Genomic DNA, 17,016 nt, shown 5'->3' with positions numbered 1-17,016 from the left:
GGCACCGTGGAAACGGAATGCTGGACTAGATTGGCCTTTGAGCTCATCCAGCAGGGCTCTTATCATGAGGAAATCAATATAGTTCTTTGCCTTTGCCAACCTAGTGCCCTCCAAATATTTTGGACCACAGTGCCCACCAACTGCAACCAGAAAGTGCCAAATGTGTGTTGCAGAATTGTGCATGGACAGCGTGTTTCCATGCTATTATTCTATTTGTGCATCTAATTGTCAGGTGCTGAGTGGTAGGAATGCGAAATAGGAGGTGCTGGAGGTAAAGTAGATGGGCAAGGATGGAGACTGTTGCCCAGCCAGGAATCCAGGACTGCATTTTCTGTGGTTGCTAGGTCTGTCCAGGTAAAAATGCAGCCAGATGGGCCTGGGAACCTTAGCTACTCAAAGCCTGCACAAAGTACATGATGTTTTGAACCAGATGCAGTAATATTTTTCTGTGCGATGCTTCTCCTCTACCTGTTTTTATCTTGTGTATGAAGAGGGTCCTTGTGGCAACCGCTGCTCATTTCTTCTTCTTAACGGTATTGTTCTTTATCAATTCCTGTGCCTTCCTGTTTCTTTTTCCCAGGTAAATCGCACATGGCGATTGTTCAGAAGGTAAACAATGAAGGTGAAGGCGACCCTTTCTATGAAGTCATGGGCTTGGTGACATTGGAAGATGTCATTGAGGAGATAATAAAATCAGAGATCATGGATGAGTCAGATGACTACAGTAAGTGGTTTTCGTGCAGGTATGGCCTGTTTGGGGCTTCTCTTCTCTCTTGCTCTTTTTGTTTATCAAAGACATGTTTTAAACCTCCCTTCCCCTTTAAGGACTGGTGGTGGTAGTTGCTTAATTTGCTGGTTCAGGTAAGGGGAGCATTCAGAAGTGTTATTTTTCACCTGTATTGGAAGTGGTGCCATTTGCTACCTCATTTTGCTGCATTTATAGTCCTTGTCTATAGCTCCTAGGTTGGTGGGGTAGGATTTATATAAATTCCTTTGCCTACTCCAGAACTGGGAAATATTAAGCTTGGTCTATTTATGCATGCAGGAGAATGAGGCAGTAAAAAGCTGAGATGATAAAATGGGGGCTGCATCAGGTCAAGTTGCAAGAAGGGGATTACAGTTTTAGGTGCTTCTCTTGACTTATTTAAAAACAATTGCAATTAAAACACTGGCACTAGAAAAGGTTCTGTTGCACCCTTTTGTCAGTTGGAGTGGTTTTCTATTTGACATAAACTTTTCATGTAGCAGAGCAAAGGAAAGTGATCCCCGATGTGTGCCATGAAGTTCACTCAGCCAACTGGTTCTGCTGCAAGTGCAGAATGGGTCTTAATACTTGTAGAAGGGGAGGTCTGTTCACAGCTGGGGGAAGAAAAGCAGGGAAGCCCCAGATCCACATTTCAGAACCGGAGACAGTGTAGAGCTGCTGTCACAAGTATTTCACTCGGGAGATGGCAGTTCTGTACTGCTAATAAATGGGTGTGTGCCCTGCAGGGAGACATGCATTTTGAGAAGCAGGGAGCACACTGGGGTGCCACTGAGCATGGGGACTCATCTGCAGTGGAAATTCCATGGAATCAAAGATCCAAGTGTGTTGGAGATAACTGGTCGCCCTCAGAGTGCAGTGCATTGCTTGTTCTCTTTAGTTAGTTGCAGGTGGAATGACAGCTCTGGTGGTAGTTAATAAAAAATGGCAGGGGAATTTGTTTAGTGCTCAGACTACACGTCATTATTCCTTGGAGCATCGATGATTTTCATTTCCTCTTTACACCTAGAGCTGTGTGTGTGTGTGTGTGTGTGTGTGTGTGTGCTAAAATAAATAAATAAATCAAAACAAAATTAAATTAAATAAAAAATAAAAAAAAATTCCTTCCAGTAGCACCTTAGAGACTTGGTTGGTCTCTTGGTTGGTCTCTAAGGTGCTACTGGAAGGATTTTTTTTATTTTTTATTTTGTTTTGACTATGGCAGACTAACACGGCTACCTACCTGTAAATAAATCAAAATTCTGTACCAAGCTATCCTAACTTTTCTATCCTGATTAAATACTGCATGTGAAACAAATTCGCACAAAAATGGCTCACTTGCCGGACAGCATCATAATCGGGGGGGGGGGGGGGAGTTGTATGCATGTGAGCGATATGGGCTAGAAACTTAGGGTGGGGGCATTAAAAACTAAGGTTCCCAGGAAACTCAGTTCTGCAGTCATAAGTATTCTGCGTTTTTTCCTGTACTTGTGCAGAATTGTTGAATCCCTACTGTCATGTTTTACAAGAGAACCCACCAGTGCTGGTAAGGATGGATAGCTTGATTCTTCTGCCTCCTGTTGTCTTTTTTTGGCTTTTTCTCCTATCCCTCTAGGGGAGAACAAATTGAAAAAGAAGCCACCTGCACTTGGGACCTTGATGGACCGCAGGAAAGAAGATTTCTCCTTGTTCAAAGTGTCCGACAATGAGTATAAGGTGAAAATCTCTCCCCAGTTACTCCTGGCTACGCAGCGCTTCTTATCCAGAGGTAAGAGCATGGAAGAGATCTTGCCATCTGGCAGTTTTCGTTCCTCTCACCATCTCTGCTCAAGGTGGCTACACTGAGTTTGGACGCATATTCCAAGGTTTATTTTCCCTCTGAATGTGTGTTTTTAATCCAGTTAAGTGGCTGATAACTGTGTTACAAGGATGGGAGATGCTCAAAGTCCAGCTGATAGCTATGTCCCAGTCTGCAGATTAGTCCAAGAAGCAGGGAGTGCACCATGTCTTACAGCAGCTCTCCCCAACCTGGTGCCCTCCTGATGTTTTACACCACAGCTGACATTTGTGCTGGCCTTGGCTGGTGGAAGTTGTAGTCCCGCAATATCTGGTGCGTGCCAGGTTGAAGAAGGTTGACGACGTTAGAGCATGTTAATTTTTTCAATTTTCAAATTTCCAAAATGAGGGGTGCTAAAAAGTTGCAACGTAATTTGGGAATTCAGAATATATTTTGGTTATATTAATATAATTTAGTTTTGCTTGGTAAGTAAAATGTGTGTAAAGTTGCATAGAAATCATTAAAAAATGATTGCCAAGTACTTGCAGTTATGGTATATACAGTATTCAGATTATTCATTATTATTATTATTATTATTATTATTATTTGGCATTACCTGACATTTTCAGAAGGTTTTCAGAAAGCAGCTTATGTGCTTCTTCATTAGATGTAGACTTAACAAGCTAAATGTTGTCCAATCACAAAAATAACAGATTTGAATTCCTCACAGCCAAAAACATATTTTTAAGACCTCTCACTGAAGAAATTAAGTTTCACCCCCTAAAATGACATGCCCTGTATACTGTAGGGGAATTTGCAAATACGGAAGTTGTCGAGCATCCCTTTCATCAGCTAAGAGAGATTTGATTTTCATGCTCCCTAAGGACAGCACAGCAATGGAAGCCCCTCTGCAGATGCAAGACCACACGCTGTATTGCTGCATCCTTCGTTTAACCGTCTCTTTTGTCTGACGAGAGCCGGAGACTGGAGGGTCTCTTCCTCAAAGTGATACATTTCAAGGTCATTCTGAAATTTGAACATATTCCACAAAGGGGCAGTGCTGGTTGTTGGACTACAACTTTCACCAGCCCCAGCTGGCATGGCCAGTGTTCATGAAGGAAGGAAGTTATAGCTAATGTTCTGAATGAGAGCCAGTGTGGTTAGAGTGTCAGGCTAGGGTTCAAATCCCCTGCTTGGCCATGAAGCTGAGTAGCTCATTGTCCCTCAGCCTAACCTACCTTGCAGGGTTGTTGTGAAGATAAAATGGGAGAGAGGAAGAACTATGTATGCCACCTGTTCTCCTCCCAACTCACTTCATTGGGTGTGGGTGGGAGAAGCACCCACCTTCTCTGGGGGAGAAAGCTGAGGCTGTGTGGCCTCACATCACCACCTCCATTGGGTTGCTGTGAGTGTATAGGGCCTTTTTGGTGGCAGCACCTCCTCATACACACTGGACTGCTCTGTATTCTTCTAACCTTTAAGGCACCAGGTTAAAATTTTATTCTCTCGGGCATTTAATGAGATGACTGTTTGCTATGCTGGGTCTTTTGTACAGCACTGTTTGTTCTTTGTTTTGTTGATGCTGAATCCTATGTGTGAAGTTTCTCCCTTTATTCTTTCTGCCTATTTTTACTGTTGTTTGATTGTCTGAACTGGCTGATGCTGCTACCTTTTCTGTCTCCTCCACACGCTCTGCCCTGCAGAGGTGGATCTCTTCAGCCCAGCCCGAATCTCTGAGAAGGTCCTGTTGCACCTGCTGAAACACCCCAGTGTCAACCAGGACGTAAAGTTTGATGACAGCAACCGCCTTGCTGCTGAGCATTACCTGTACCAACGCAACCAGCCGGTCAATTATTTCATCCTCATCTTGCAGGTACCACACTTCAAACATGTGGCCCCCAAAGCCCCCATCTGGCCCTTACAATACCTCTCATTGGCCCTGCTTTACACAATCCTCAAATGTAGGATTATATATAAAAATAACACTATACAGCGGTACCTTGGTTGTTGAACTTAATCCGTTCCGGGAATCCATTCGACTTCCGGAACCGTTCGAAAACCAAGGCTCGGCCTCCGATTGGCTGCACTCAGTTGGTAGCTGTGTTGGATGTTCGACTCCCAATAAATGTTAGCAAACTGGAACACTTGCTTCTGGGTTTGCGGTGTTCAGGAGCTGATTTGTAGAGGAGCCAAGATGTTTGGGAACCATGGTACCACTGTATATATATATATATATATATATATATATATATATATATATATATACGAAGAGAGAGTGTGGTTGAGTGAGTTTTTATCCCCTCCTTCATCCTAAGAGCTCATGGTTCTTGCGTCTCTTCCCATTTTATTTTCACAACTACTTTGCTTAGTGGATTAGGCTGAGAGAAAGCAGCTGACCCAAGGTCACCCAGTAAATTTCATGGCTGCACAAGGACTTTAACCCGGATCACCCCAGCCCTAGTCCAGCATTCTAATCACTGCACCTCTCTGCCTGTTCAGCTGTGAGTAGTAGTAGTAGTAGTAATAATAATAATAATAATAATAATAATAATAATAATAATAATAATAATAATAATATTTATTTATATCCCACCCTCCCAGGCCAGAACCAGGCTCAGGGTGGCTAACATCAAAATACACAATATATTAAGACATAAAATTCAGCAGTCGACTGAAATACAGCTTAAAATCAAAATGAGATCAGATGGCTACCCAATAATAAAAAAAATATTTAGAGTAGAGTCAGAGGTTCAACTCCTGGATCCACTGTGAATCCACAGGGGACCTTGGGTCTGTCTTTCCCTCTTTTCTCCAGCATAGCCTACCTCACATGGCTGTTGTAAAGATGAAATGCATGCACAGGAGCACTGTGGCAATATCTTGGTCTACAACCTACCATTTCAGATGCAACAGCCATACAAGTTCGTTTAAAAATACTAATGGCATGTGATTTTTTAAATATATATATTTTTTGCATTCTGTATCCTCTTACTCCCCCTCCCCGAAGGAGACCAAGGTGGAACTCCTGGATCTCCCCACCCCCAGCCCAGGTTTCCCCCTCACAACAACCCTGTGAGGTAGGTGAAGCTAAGAGAGAGAGAGAGTGAATGGCCCCAGTGAGCATCCCAGGAGAGCGGCAGTGATGTCTAGTGGAGGACAAACTCAGGTCCTGGACTCTGCGCAGAAGCCACGAGGTGATATGCCAGGCTTATTGGCAGAGTCGCCTTGCACTAGCAAGGAATGAGTTGATAGCAGTTGCTTATGACTGATTAGAATAAAGGGAATTGGAGAATGAGCAGGACAGCCAGCCAGAGGCAGAACCCCCCCCCCTTTTTTTTGTTCCCTGCTTCCAACTAACCGTTTTCATGGTTCCACTTCTTTGCGTTTCTAATGAAATCTAAAGGTTTCACTGCAGCTGACAGGAGAGCTTTTGTTAAAGCTTGTACATTTTGCAAAATACATTTATTCTGTGACGTGTCAGCTGATCCTAATTTCGCTCTGTGGGCAGGTGGCTGTGGATGCAGTACATGCAGAGGGGCTTGCGCTTTGGGGCAAATTCTTGGAGGATAAGGCTAGCCATGGCTGCAGCTAGATGACAGCTATGTACTGCCTCTCGCACCGGAGACAGGAGGCCTCTGCAGACTGCTAGCTGGGGAGCGCAAGTGAGGAGAGTCAGTTGTTCTCGTGTCCTGCTTCTGCCCAGAGGTTGACCTCTCTGAGAACAGAATGATGGACTAGATGGGTATTTGGTCTGATCTGGCAGGGATCTTCCATTGACTCTCCACAGGGCCATTGCAATGAGCCCCAGCGCTGCGTGATTCACCACTTCCTCACAAGAGTGGGGATTTATATCTGGGCTTTCCAACAACCCCTCCATCATCATCATCATCATTTATTTATTTATTAAATGTGTGTACTGCCCTTCATTGGAAGACCACAGGGTATTGCTGGACACTTTCTGCCAAGGCACCCAAAACTTTGCTATTAACCCAAACAAATGGTACAAAATAGCTCTGGCTCCCCATCATTGGGATGCTCTCCCTGGGCTGACTCCTTTTCAGCCTTTCCCCCTCAGGCCTTTGGATAGACTGAGGTGCTGCTGCTGTTTCTGGTGCGCTGGCAAATCTTCCTGAGGCTGCGGTGGGGGTGGTTCTGTTTCTGTGGTGTAACATACAGTAGTGCCTCGGTCTACGAACAGCCTACTTTACGAACTTTTTGGATTACGAACACTTCAAATCCGGAAATGAGTGCTCCATGTTGGGGTTTTTTTGGGGGGGGGTTGCGAACATACTCCATTTGGGGTGCAGTTCCATTTTGTCAGCACAGCCTTCTGTCACTCAGCGCCAGCCACGACAGCATCACCCAGAAGTGCCCAGCACTCCCTGAGGAGTAGATATTATCGGTGCATCTTCGGCCTCCTCTTCCCCCAAGGTGCGCTGCCTTTAGGGTCCTCCTCGTGAGTCGGCCCGGCGGCTCCACCGAGCACACTGTTGCCGACGAGGACCAGCAGCAGCTCCCCGGGGTTTGGGGCAAGGAACGGGCTCCCTCTTTTCCCCGGGCCGACAGCAGCTGGCATCTCTTGTGCGTCTGTTTCTCTCCATCTTCCCTGGCGCAGGGTGCTTCTGGGTGACGCTGCTGCGGCCGGCACTGAGCGACAGAAGGCCGTGCTGACAAAATGGAAGTGCACCACGAACAGAGTATATTCGCAATCCCCCCCCCCCGCCAAAAAAACATACCGTATATACGCGAGTATAAGCCGACGCAAATATAAGCCGAGGCACCTAATTTGACCACAAAAAACTGGGAAAACTTATTGACTTAAGTATAAGCCGAGGGTGGGAAATGCAGCAGCTACTGGTAAATTTCAAAAATAAAAATAAATACCAATAAAAGGCTTGGAAAGAAAGGGTCTCTTACAGGGAGGGCTCAGGGGGTAAGGGGGCATATTGTGGGTACATTTCAGGGGGCAAGGGGAATATTCTGGAATGGATTAAGGGGGAAGGGGGCAGATTCTGGGAAGGTTTCAGGGTGGGTGGGGCATATTTAGGGAGGGCATGAGAGGCAAGGGGGCATATTCTGGGAAAGTTTCAGGGTGGGCAGTTTCTAGGGTGGGCAGAGCTGGGATGGGGGCAGTTTCTAGGGTGGGCAGAGCTGGGATGGGCAGGGGTTAAGAGGGAAGGCTTGGAAAGAAAGGGTCTCTTTACAGGGAGGGCTCAGGGGGAGGGGCATATTCAGGGAGGAATTAAGGGGGGAGATTCTGGAATGGATTAAGGGGGAAGGGGGTTGATTCTGGGAAGGTTTCAGGGGTGGTTGGGGCATATTTAGGGAGGGCATCAAGGGCAAGGGGGCATATTCTGGGAAAGTTTCAGGGTGGGTAGTTTCTAGGGTGGGCAGAGCTGGGATGGGGGAAGGGGTTAAGAGGGAAGGCTTGGAAAGAAAGGGTCTCTTTACAGGGAGGGCTCAGGGGGAGGGGGCATATTCAGGGAGGAATTAAGGGAGCAGATTCTGGGAAGGTTTCAGGGGTTGATAGTTTCAGGGTGGGCAGTTTCTATGGCGGACTGAGCTGGGATGGGATGGGGGCAAAAGCAACAGGCTCTCTGGGGCTGAGCCGGCTCGCGCGCCTGCTCGATACTTGTCCTCCTCCTGCTCCCCCTGCCCCCGTCGCTACCTCTGTTCCCCTTCGGGGAGAAGGGACGGGAGGAGGAGGAGGAGGCGATCCTCGCACAGAGCAGTGACTGCTCTGTGCAAGGCATAGGAGAGGAAAAGCATCGAGGAGCACTTTCTCCCCACTTTTCCCTCCCCGATGCCTTGCGCAGAGCAGGCACAGGATCATAGAGTCTCAGCGCAGTTTCTACAGTGGGCAGAGCTGGGATGGGCAGGGGTAGAGCAGGCACAGGATCATAGAGTCTCAGCGCAGTTTCTACAGTGGGCAGAGCTGGGATGGGCAGGGGTAGAGCAGGCACAGGATCATAGAGTCTCAGCGCAGTTTCTACAGTGGGCAGAGCTGGGATGGGCAGGGGTAGAGCAGGCACAGGATCATAGAGTCTCAGCACAGTTTCTACAGTGGGCAGAGCTGGGATGGGCAGGGGTAGAGCAGGCACAGGATCATAGAGTCTCAGCGCAGTTTCTACAGTGGGCAGAGCTGGGATGGGCAGGGGTAGAGCAGGCACAGGATCATAGAGTCTCAGCGCAGTTTCTACAGTGGGCAGAGCTGGGATGGGCAGGGGTTAAGAGGGAAGGCTTGGAAAGAAAGGGTCTCTTTACAGGGAGGGCTCAGGGGGAGGGGGCATATTCAGGGAGGAATTAAGGGAGCAGATTCTGGGAAGGTTTCAGGGGTGGGTAGTTTCAGGGTGGGCAGTTTCTATGGCGGACTGAGCTGGGATGGGATGGGGGCAAAAGCAACAGGCTCTCTGGGGCTGAGCCGGCTCGCGCGCCTGCTCGATACTTGTCCTCCTCCTGCTCCCGCTGCCCCGTCGCTACCTCTGTTCCCCTTCGGGGAGAAGGGACGGGAGGAGGAGGAGGAGGAGGCGATCCTTGTGCAGAGCAGGCACAGGAGGAGGGATCAGAGAGCAGGCACAGATGTGGGATCGGCAGGGCAGGGGAGACAAGCAGCAAGAAAGGATCCCTTTCTTGCCGCTTGTCCCTTTGCAGCCGCCCACTTCACCTGTGTATAAGCCGAGGGCGGCTTTTTCAGCCCAAAAAATGGGCTGAAAAAGTCGGCTTATACTCACGTATATACGGTAACCTGGAGCACTCATTTCCGGGTTTGAAGTGTTCGTAATCCAAAAAGTTTGTACAGTAGGCTGTTGGTTGACCTCTGCCACCGCATCGAAGGCTGTGCCACCGCAGCCACCACCCCCTCCCCCGGTTCTGGGTGTCTCCCGCACAGCTGCCATTCCGGGCCCCAGAGCAATGCCAAATGGCTCAGCCCCAGAAGTGACTGCCATGGCATTCCCTCACATGGCGCAGGATGGTGTGGGCAGGGTGATGGTGCCGCCACTGAAGTAAGGGTTTTTATACTGGGTAGTAGATTGCAGCCTGGTCTATTGCTTTCATTTTATGGATCAATGGCCTCGTTAGATAGTAAAATTCATGTGAAATTGCTGTTTTAGGGGTTGCTTTTCATCGTCTGGAACGGATTAATCCGTTTTCCATTACTTTCTATGGGAAATCACGCCTTGGTTTAAGAACGCTTGGTTTAAGAACGGACTTCCGGAACGGATTAAGTTCGTAAACCAAGGTACCACTGCATTTCTGTTCACGTTTTTAAATGTTAAAGGACAAGCAGTTAAAATGTGTAATGTGTAATAGCATTATTTTTATTTATTTATTTGACGAGCTTCTGGAGCCAGTAATTTTGTGCTGCCTGGCTTATGCCTTCTCTCAGGGCTATTGAGAGTTGAGATGTATATTTCTAGGACCCACCTCATTCCTTGACTGTAACTTGTTTTGGACTGGCTTTAATGATGTGTTTAAATGTTGTAACCTGCCCTGGGACATGAGGGCGGAGGGTGTGATGATGATGATGATGATAAGAGGAGGAGGAGGTCCTGGGGAAGGGTCTCTCAGCCTCAGTCCATCAGGCGGTTGATGGTCCCTTCAGGAGCTGGCTGTTGTCTGTGCCCTGGTTGGGCACGGTCTGCTTCTGCTCATCCAGGCGTCATTCTGCCTGACAACCCCAGGAGCCCATGCTGGTGCACCTGAAGAGGCCTCTGAGCATAGGGCTCTGCGCATAGGGAGCTCTGGCCTCAGGCTCAGCAGGAGGAGGTGGGAGCATGCTGAGGGTTGCGCCACTTTAGATAGCAGCAGGGGGAGCAGGGAGTGGATGTTTTCAGGCGCTTCCCTCTCTCAAGAACTCTGTGCTGACTAGGAAACCTTCACCGCAGAAGACTGCCCAGAGACCTTTCTCCCTGACATGCTTTACACATGAGGCAAATGTCCAGCAACAGGGCTCCTCACCCCAAGTCCAAAGTGGTGCAGTCCATTGTGCTGCCTCATGAACCACCACCTCTTCCTCCTCCTCCTTCTCCTCCTGCTGCTGTGGGGTGGGGGCACCCCAGGGGTCCCTGACCAACCCAACCCCTCCTCACTTTGGGTAGGAAGCCAATGAAGAAAAGAAGTGCCCCGTTGCCTCCCAGTGAGAGTTACCCACCTGTGGGACACAAAGGACCCTGTTGGGTTGGGGAAGGAACAGACCCAGCATTGGAGGTCAGCACCTGCAGGCGTCTGCCGAGGGCATCCCAAGCAGGGGGCCCTCTGCTGTGGCCCCAGGCCTCCTGCACTGCCTCCTCCCTATCAGCTGCCCCCTCTAAGCCAGTGAGCAATAAGGGGCGGCAGGAGGGCCAGCCCTCAACTCGCCCTTCCCTGAGCCCTAAGACAGAAGGGGCTCCTGGGGGGCAGCAGGAGAAGGAGGAAGTCCACAACGGGAGGCTGAACCTCTGATGGAGGGCGGTGCAAAGAGCAGAGTGTGGCAGAAGATGCTGGTGGGCACAGCACTGGCAACCCCCCTGGCTGTTCTTTTTGAGCATCCTGACTTTACCCTTCCATTGGAGGGCGGAGCTATGTGTGCCACACAGCCTGCCCTGTGCTCCCAAAACAGATGCTGCCCCCATGTGTGGTGGAGGACATGCATGTAAAGTTCACACCCCAACACACAAGAATCCTGGGAACTGTAGTTTGTTAAAGGTACTGAGAATTGTATCTCTGTGAGGGGCACGATCTGCAGTTCCCAAGGTTCTTTGCTGTGAGGGTTGGGAACGTGCATTAAATGCTCAGCATATTTGCAGCCACTGTCCAGTATTGAAATAAGACTCTGCTGCCAGTCCAGTCATCATCTCTGTGTGGAGTAAGGGGGGGGGCTTCCAGCTATTGGGCTTATCTGGCAGCGGCAGAGGACCACCTGAATTCCTCCTGGATCAGTGCTTCATCAGGGGCACTGTGAGAAATTTGAATGGCCACCCGGCGTCTTCACCCCGCCACCCTACAGCAGCTGCTCAAAGGTGCTGGGTGCTGTAGGCACCCCATGCAATGAGAGGGGGCAGTCTCTTGCATTGACTGCTTCTTTGTGGGCAGGCAGTGTTGAGAAAGAGGGGCAATTCTAGCTTACGGTTGTACTTGGTGCCAAATGTGGGGGCTTTTAAATGCCTTTCCCCCACAGTAAAGTGTACAGATCAAGGACAGCTGGCTTTTTGTATTCTCTGAGAGACGGTTCCACAGCCAGAACCAGAACACTCTAAAATGCTTCCTTCGTTGAATGGTGAGGCATTGCTGTTAAGAGTGGTTCAGCCACTAGCTTGGCCATTGCATGCGTGTTTGGGGTAGGGGGGAGATGCATTTGGAATTGCAGCCTTCGCCAACTTAGTGCCCTCCAGATGTTGTAGGGCTACAACTCCCATCAGCCCCTAGCCAGCAGCTGCTGAGTTGTGGTCCCACAGCACCTGGAGGGGGCCAGATTGGCCAGTGCTGCAGTATGGAGTCATCAGCTGAAGTGGGACTGAGAACCACATATGCCTCTGCAGGAATCTGCTCAAGGTCTTGTCACTGCCTCTTGCCTTACAGAATTCGGGAAAAGAAAGAAAACCTGCCCTTGCAGGTGAAACTAAGGAAGGGGTGTTAGCAGGTTAACCACACCCTCATTAAAATCTGGTGTGGAGTAAAGTTGGCTTAGGACAGAGGTCCCCAGCCTTTTGGACACAGGAGCACATTTGGTAACCTAAGAAGTTGTTCTGGGCACCACAGAATACCCATTTCACAGCAGAAAAACTGTTGTTGCTCAGAACACACTCCAGCACCTCCATACACCCCAAAACGTAACACAGAGAAAATATACAGGCCTCCCAAAAACTGCTCAAATAAAAAAATGGGAGTGGCATGTGTCAAGGGCTGCCCACAGGGGCCATATCAGGGAAACCATAATTTTGCGATTCCTGCAATGTCCTGCAGTAACCTTTGCAAGCCTAAAACTGTATTCAGCACTGGCCATGCAATCTAATGCTCAGAATAGATCCATGGAAATAAATACACACAGCTGACTTAAGTGCATTAATTTCATTGGCTCTACTCTGAGTAGAGCTTGGTTGGATACAACCACTAGTGGTTTTGGACCACCACTCGGATCAGCCCCAGCTAGTATGCCTGTGCTTGCTGGGGCTGGAGGGGGTCTGGAGGGCATCAGGTTAGCAGAAGCTGTCCAATACAAACAAACGCCCCCCCCCCCTGCGAGAGACTTCCATGGCGGATTGATGGCCATTTATCCTGCACAGGAACCCTCCAGGGGAAACTGTACCTGCCGTATTCTGTAAAATACTGTTGTGTTAGCGTCTTCCTTTATACTGACACCAGCAGCTTTTGGACTCTCCAGGGCTCATATGAAATTTGCTATTGTTATTTAGATCTGAACTATGCCTTTAGGTTGGGTAAAAGGTGGGGAAAGAGGTGCTCAGTTTGTTACTTTTCTTTTTTTAATGCATGACTCATATTAAAACTTTATTGTTTGCAACTCAAGAGTAGTAGTAATAAAGTAAAAGCAGGGACTGTCTTAAACTAAATAAAGGGTTGGTTCATGCAATAGAATCGAAACCAACTTGTGCTGAGTGAGCTACAAGAATATGGGATCAGGATCTAAGAATCAACTAGGTCAAATCTCAACTTGCTTTCTCCTCCCCCTGCATTGCTCCCTCCCTCTCACCTTGCATTGCTTTGTGCTCTCGTTCCCAGGGCAGGGTCGAAGTCGAGATTGGGAAGGAGGGACTGAAGTTTGAGAACGGAGCCTTCACGTATTATGGTGTCTCTGCCCTGACAGCTCCTTCTTCAGGTGAGTCGCACATTCCTTTCCAACTCTCCCTGCCACCGATAGCCCTTTCACGATGAGAGATTTGCAGTAGAGCATCTGCTTTGCGTACAGAAGGTCCCAGGTTCAATCCCTGGCATCTCCAGGTAGGGCTGGGAGTGTCCTGTGTTGAAACCCTGGAGAGCCGCTGCTGGTGATTAGACCACACTGTGTTAGATGGTTCTGACTTGGTATGGGGCAGCTTCCTTATGCTCCTGTATTTTCAACTGAGCACAGCCTTGAAGGACCGGCAGTGTTGGCTCCGCCTACAGATTGGACCCCTGCAAGCTCTGTAGCTCCCTCCTCTGCAGCCTGAACGTCAAGAGAGGCATCCACAGACTTCTTCCCCTGCACACTTCAGCTGCTGAGTCACTTGATTGTCCACCTGCATTTGTTGTTGGCTTCTTTAAACATTTTAAACAGCAGAGGAAGGGGAGCATTCAGGAAAAGCTACAGAACTGCATTTAACAAGAACAGATAATATGTTTGGATAGTTGTTGTTTTGGATGCATTCATGAGAACTTGAAACACGTTCGTTTTTTTAAAGCCAGGTCTTGCAGAGTTCTGGGTTAGAAGCCATATTCCCAAACTCCCTGCCTCTCATTCGCAACACTGATGTGTTTTCCTTCAATAGTTCATCAGTCCCCAGTGTCCACTCTCCGGATGAACCGTCGTGATCAGCAGCTTGAATGCACAGAGACCACCACATACTGTCCTGACTACACTGTCCGGGCACTCACTGATCTGCAGTTCATCAAGGTAAACACCATAAAAATAGAGAGTCTGGAGAAGTATGCTGTTGACCACCAGCCCAAGATCTTTTGAAATTAGTTCAGCAAATAGGATTTCTCTTTGAAATCTGTAGCATTTCTCCATGGTGTGTGACTTTGGCTCACCTGCTTGAGTAAGTTCCTTCTTTTGACCAAATTACAAGCTTAGGCATCCATCAAGTCGCGTGCTGATCCGCAGCATATATGATGCCCCGCTGGGGACTGGATAATCTCCCTGCTTTTGCAATCTCATGATAGCGGCAAAAATATGAGTTATATTGAGCTCCTAGGGGGCCGCATTCAGCTAGGCAAGATGTACAGGCCAGACTTTGGCAAAATCCTCTGGTGATCACAGATCACTAGGGTTGCACCTTTAATTGATTGCATTAACCAATTAAAAAACCCAAAGGCTCATCTAATGCAACGTCCAACCACATCCCTCTGGAAGGTCTGCAAGCCGGATCTGAGTGTAATGGCACTTTCCAATGTTTGCTCTTAGCCAGGGATCTTTGGCAAATACAGAACAAACCAGCCACGTGATTTCTAAGCTGATCGTGGCTGAGATGCAAATCATCTCTCACTGACCTGTGGCTTCTTTTCCGCAGGTTACCCGGTTGCAATATCTCAATGCTCTCATGGCCTCGAGGATACAGAACTCCCCACAGTCACCCGACACCGTTGAATTGAAAATCATCCCCAGCAGCCAGACAAAGCTTCTGAATGACAAAAATGCCACTCCAGGTATGTGCTTGTTCCATTGTGGGTCACCAGGTGGCGCTGTGGCTTGGCTCCCTTATGCCACCCGTGCCAGGACCTGCCATTTTCTCCACCCGTTTGGACCACGGCTGCATGCTTGGGTGGAGATGGGGCAGGATTCCTGCGGATGCTGCATATGCAACACCAGGGAAGAGAAGCTACAGTCAGGAAAATCGGTCCGATGTATGTGCACAGAGTTATGATTATTGTCTAGTCAGTTTATTACCCACCCTTCATCATCAAGTCAAGTCCCAGGGCAGGTTGCAATTTACAATTCAGTGTCAAAAGCAAGTCAAACAAATTACAACCACAGAAATAAGGCGGTTCCTAAATATATATACCTCAGGTGCCAAATGCCAAGGTAAAGAGGTTTGTCTTCAGCATTCCCTGAAAGCAGGCTGGTGAAGGTGTCAGGCACACCTCCGTGGGGAGGGAATTGCACAATGTGGGGCTGCCCACAGAGATTGTCCTCCCTCAGGCCACCACCTCCCAAACTTCTGAAGAAGGTGGAACGACCAGGGGGGGCCCTCTGCTGATCTTGCATCTGAGAAAATTGGCAGGGAGGAAGGCGGTAAAAGTCATTTTGGGCTTTAAACACTAGTATGAGCACCTTAAATTTCACCCAGAAATGAAGTGGCAGCCAATTGTCTCTCCAACTTGGACTATGCCACAAGATTTGGTGATGGTCACTGGCTTAAATTATTTTAGATGTGGCTTAGACCATTTTGTAGAGGATTGGTCTTGCCATGGCCTGGTGGCACAACGGAGCAATCCCTGCTGAGGAGCTCTAGTAGGCCATTGCCTTCATGTCCTGCTTGTAGATTTTAGAGGCTGTGGGGTGCTGGACTAGGTAGCCCAGAGGCAGCCAACGTGGTGCCCACCAGGTGTTTCTGGACTGCAGCTCCCATCATCCCTCACCACCAGCCAGTTGGAGTTCAGCAACACCTGAAGTTGATGACCCCTGATCTTCTCCGGCACAACTCTCCTTAGACTTCATTTTTTCTTTCCACGGACTTGAGCACTGGCTCCGGCTGATGGCAGTTGTAGTCCAAAAGAGGGGTTCCCAACTCCCCCCCCCATTGACCACTTGAAAATTACTGACGGTCTTGGTAGACCTCTAAATTATTTTTCTGCCTGTTCTGAAAACATAAGAAGAGCCTGCTTGATCAGGCCAATGGCCAATCTAGTCAAGAATTCTGTTTGCACAGTGGCCAAACAGTTGCCCCCAAGGGAAACCCACAAGCAGGGCCTGAGCACAAGATCCATCTCCCCTCCTGTAGCTTCCAGCAACTGGTGATCAGAAACATGACTGCCTCCGACCGCAGAGGCCGAGCAGAGCCATCACGACTAGCAGCCATTGGGAGCCTTATCCTCCTCTGGGAGCATGCTCCATAGTTTAGCTGTGCTCTGCGTGAAGAAAGAAGGACTTGGTTTACCTGTCCTGAACCTTCCAGCATTCGGCTTTCAGTGTTATGAGCGAGGGTTGCACACTTGTCTCTATCCACTGCAGCGATTGTAATGTGCCATATTATCTTTGATTGCATTTTTATGGCTTCTTTTATTTAATATATTGTATTGTTTTGTATTGTATTTCCGTAAATAAAAAGAAGCAATAAAAATGCAGTTAAGACTCAGTATGAATGTTCAATGCGGACACAGCTGAATGCATTCATTGTACCACTTCTTTGCACCGCTGGCCTAAAACATCTGGCAGGGGGCACAAGGTTGGCGAAGGCTGCCAAAGGGCATGGGGATTAGGGGTGTTTGCCAAAGGCTTCATGGGAAAGGGAGGTGGGTTTCCAGGGAGGCGTTTGAAAGAAGGGAGAGGAGGCTTCGTTTTCTGGGAGGCAGTCCAGGCATGACAATGAGCATGAGACACACAGAAAGACACAACAATCGCAGGCAGGGATGTATCTATCATCTGGGGACAAAGAGCTCAGAGACAGGCAGGAGGGGGAGGCAGTGAAGGTGAGAGTTTTGAAGGTGGAGGCGGCGCTTGGTCTGGATGCAGGAGCGCAGGGGCACTGTGTCAGTGGGGCTCCTTGCCCAGCAAAGCTGTATGTCTTTCCTTTCCACGTGTTTTCTTCTGCACTGTCCTTCCAGGAGCTAAACACTGCCGTCTCCTCTTCTCTTTCTTCCTTTC

General features: G+C 48.6%; 1 protein-coding gene across 2 annotated transcripts in view; it reads left to right on the top strand.

Moving 5' to 3' along the window:
* Window positions 1–17,016, top strand: part of CNNM4 (cyclin and CBS domain divalent metal cation transport mediator 4) — an 81,307-nt gene that overhangs the window by 62,016 nt on the left and 2,275 nt on the right. For both annotated transcript variants that reach the window (XR_004427233.1, XM_033159016.1), the window contains exons 5-7: window positions 13,236–13,332; window positions 13,982–14,106; window positions 14,723–14,858. Coding sequence is in view for 1 of the 2 variants with exons in the window: in XM_033159016.1 (XP_033014907.1) it covers window positions 13,236–13,332; window positions 13,982–14,106; window positions 14,723–14,858 (358 nt within the window). In the remaining variant the exon portion in view is untranslated. The remainder of the gene's footprint in view (window positions 1–13,235; window positions 13,333–13,981; window positions 14,107–14,722; window positions 14,859–17,016) is intronic.

Source organism: Lacerta agilis, chromosome 8 (assembly GCF_009819535.1).
Source record: "Lacerta agilis isolate rLacAgi1 chromosome 8, rLacAgi1.pri, whole genome shotgun sequence".
NCBI lineage: Eukaryota > Metazoa > Chordata > Lepidosauria > Squamata > Lacertidae > Lacerta > Lacerta agilis.
Note: the sequence above shows the minus strand (reverse complement) of the source record. Positions and strands in the feature narration are given on the sequence as shown.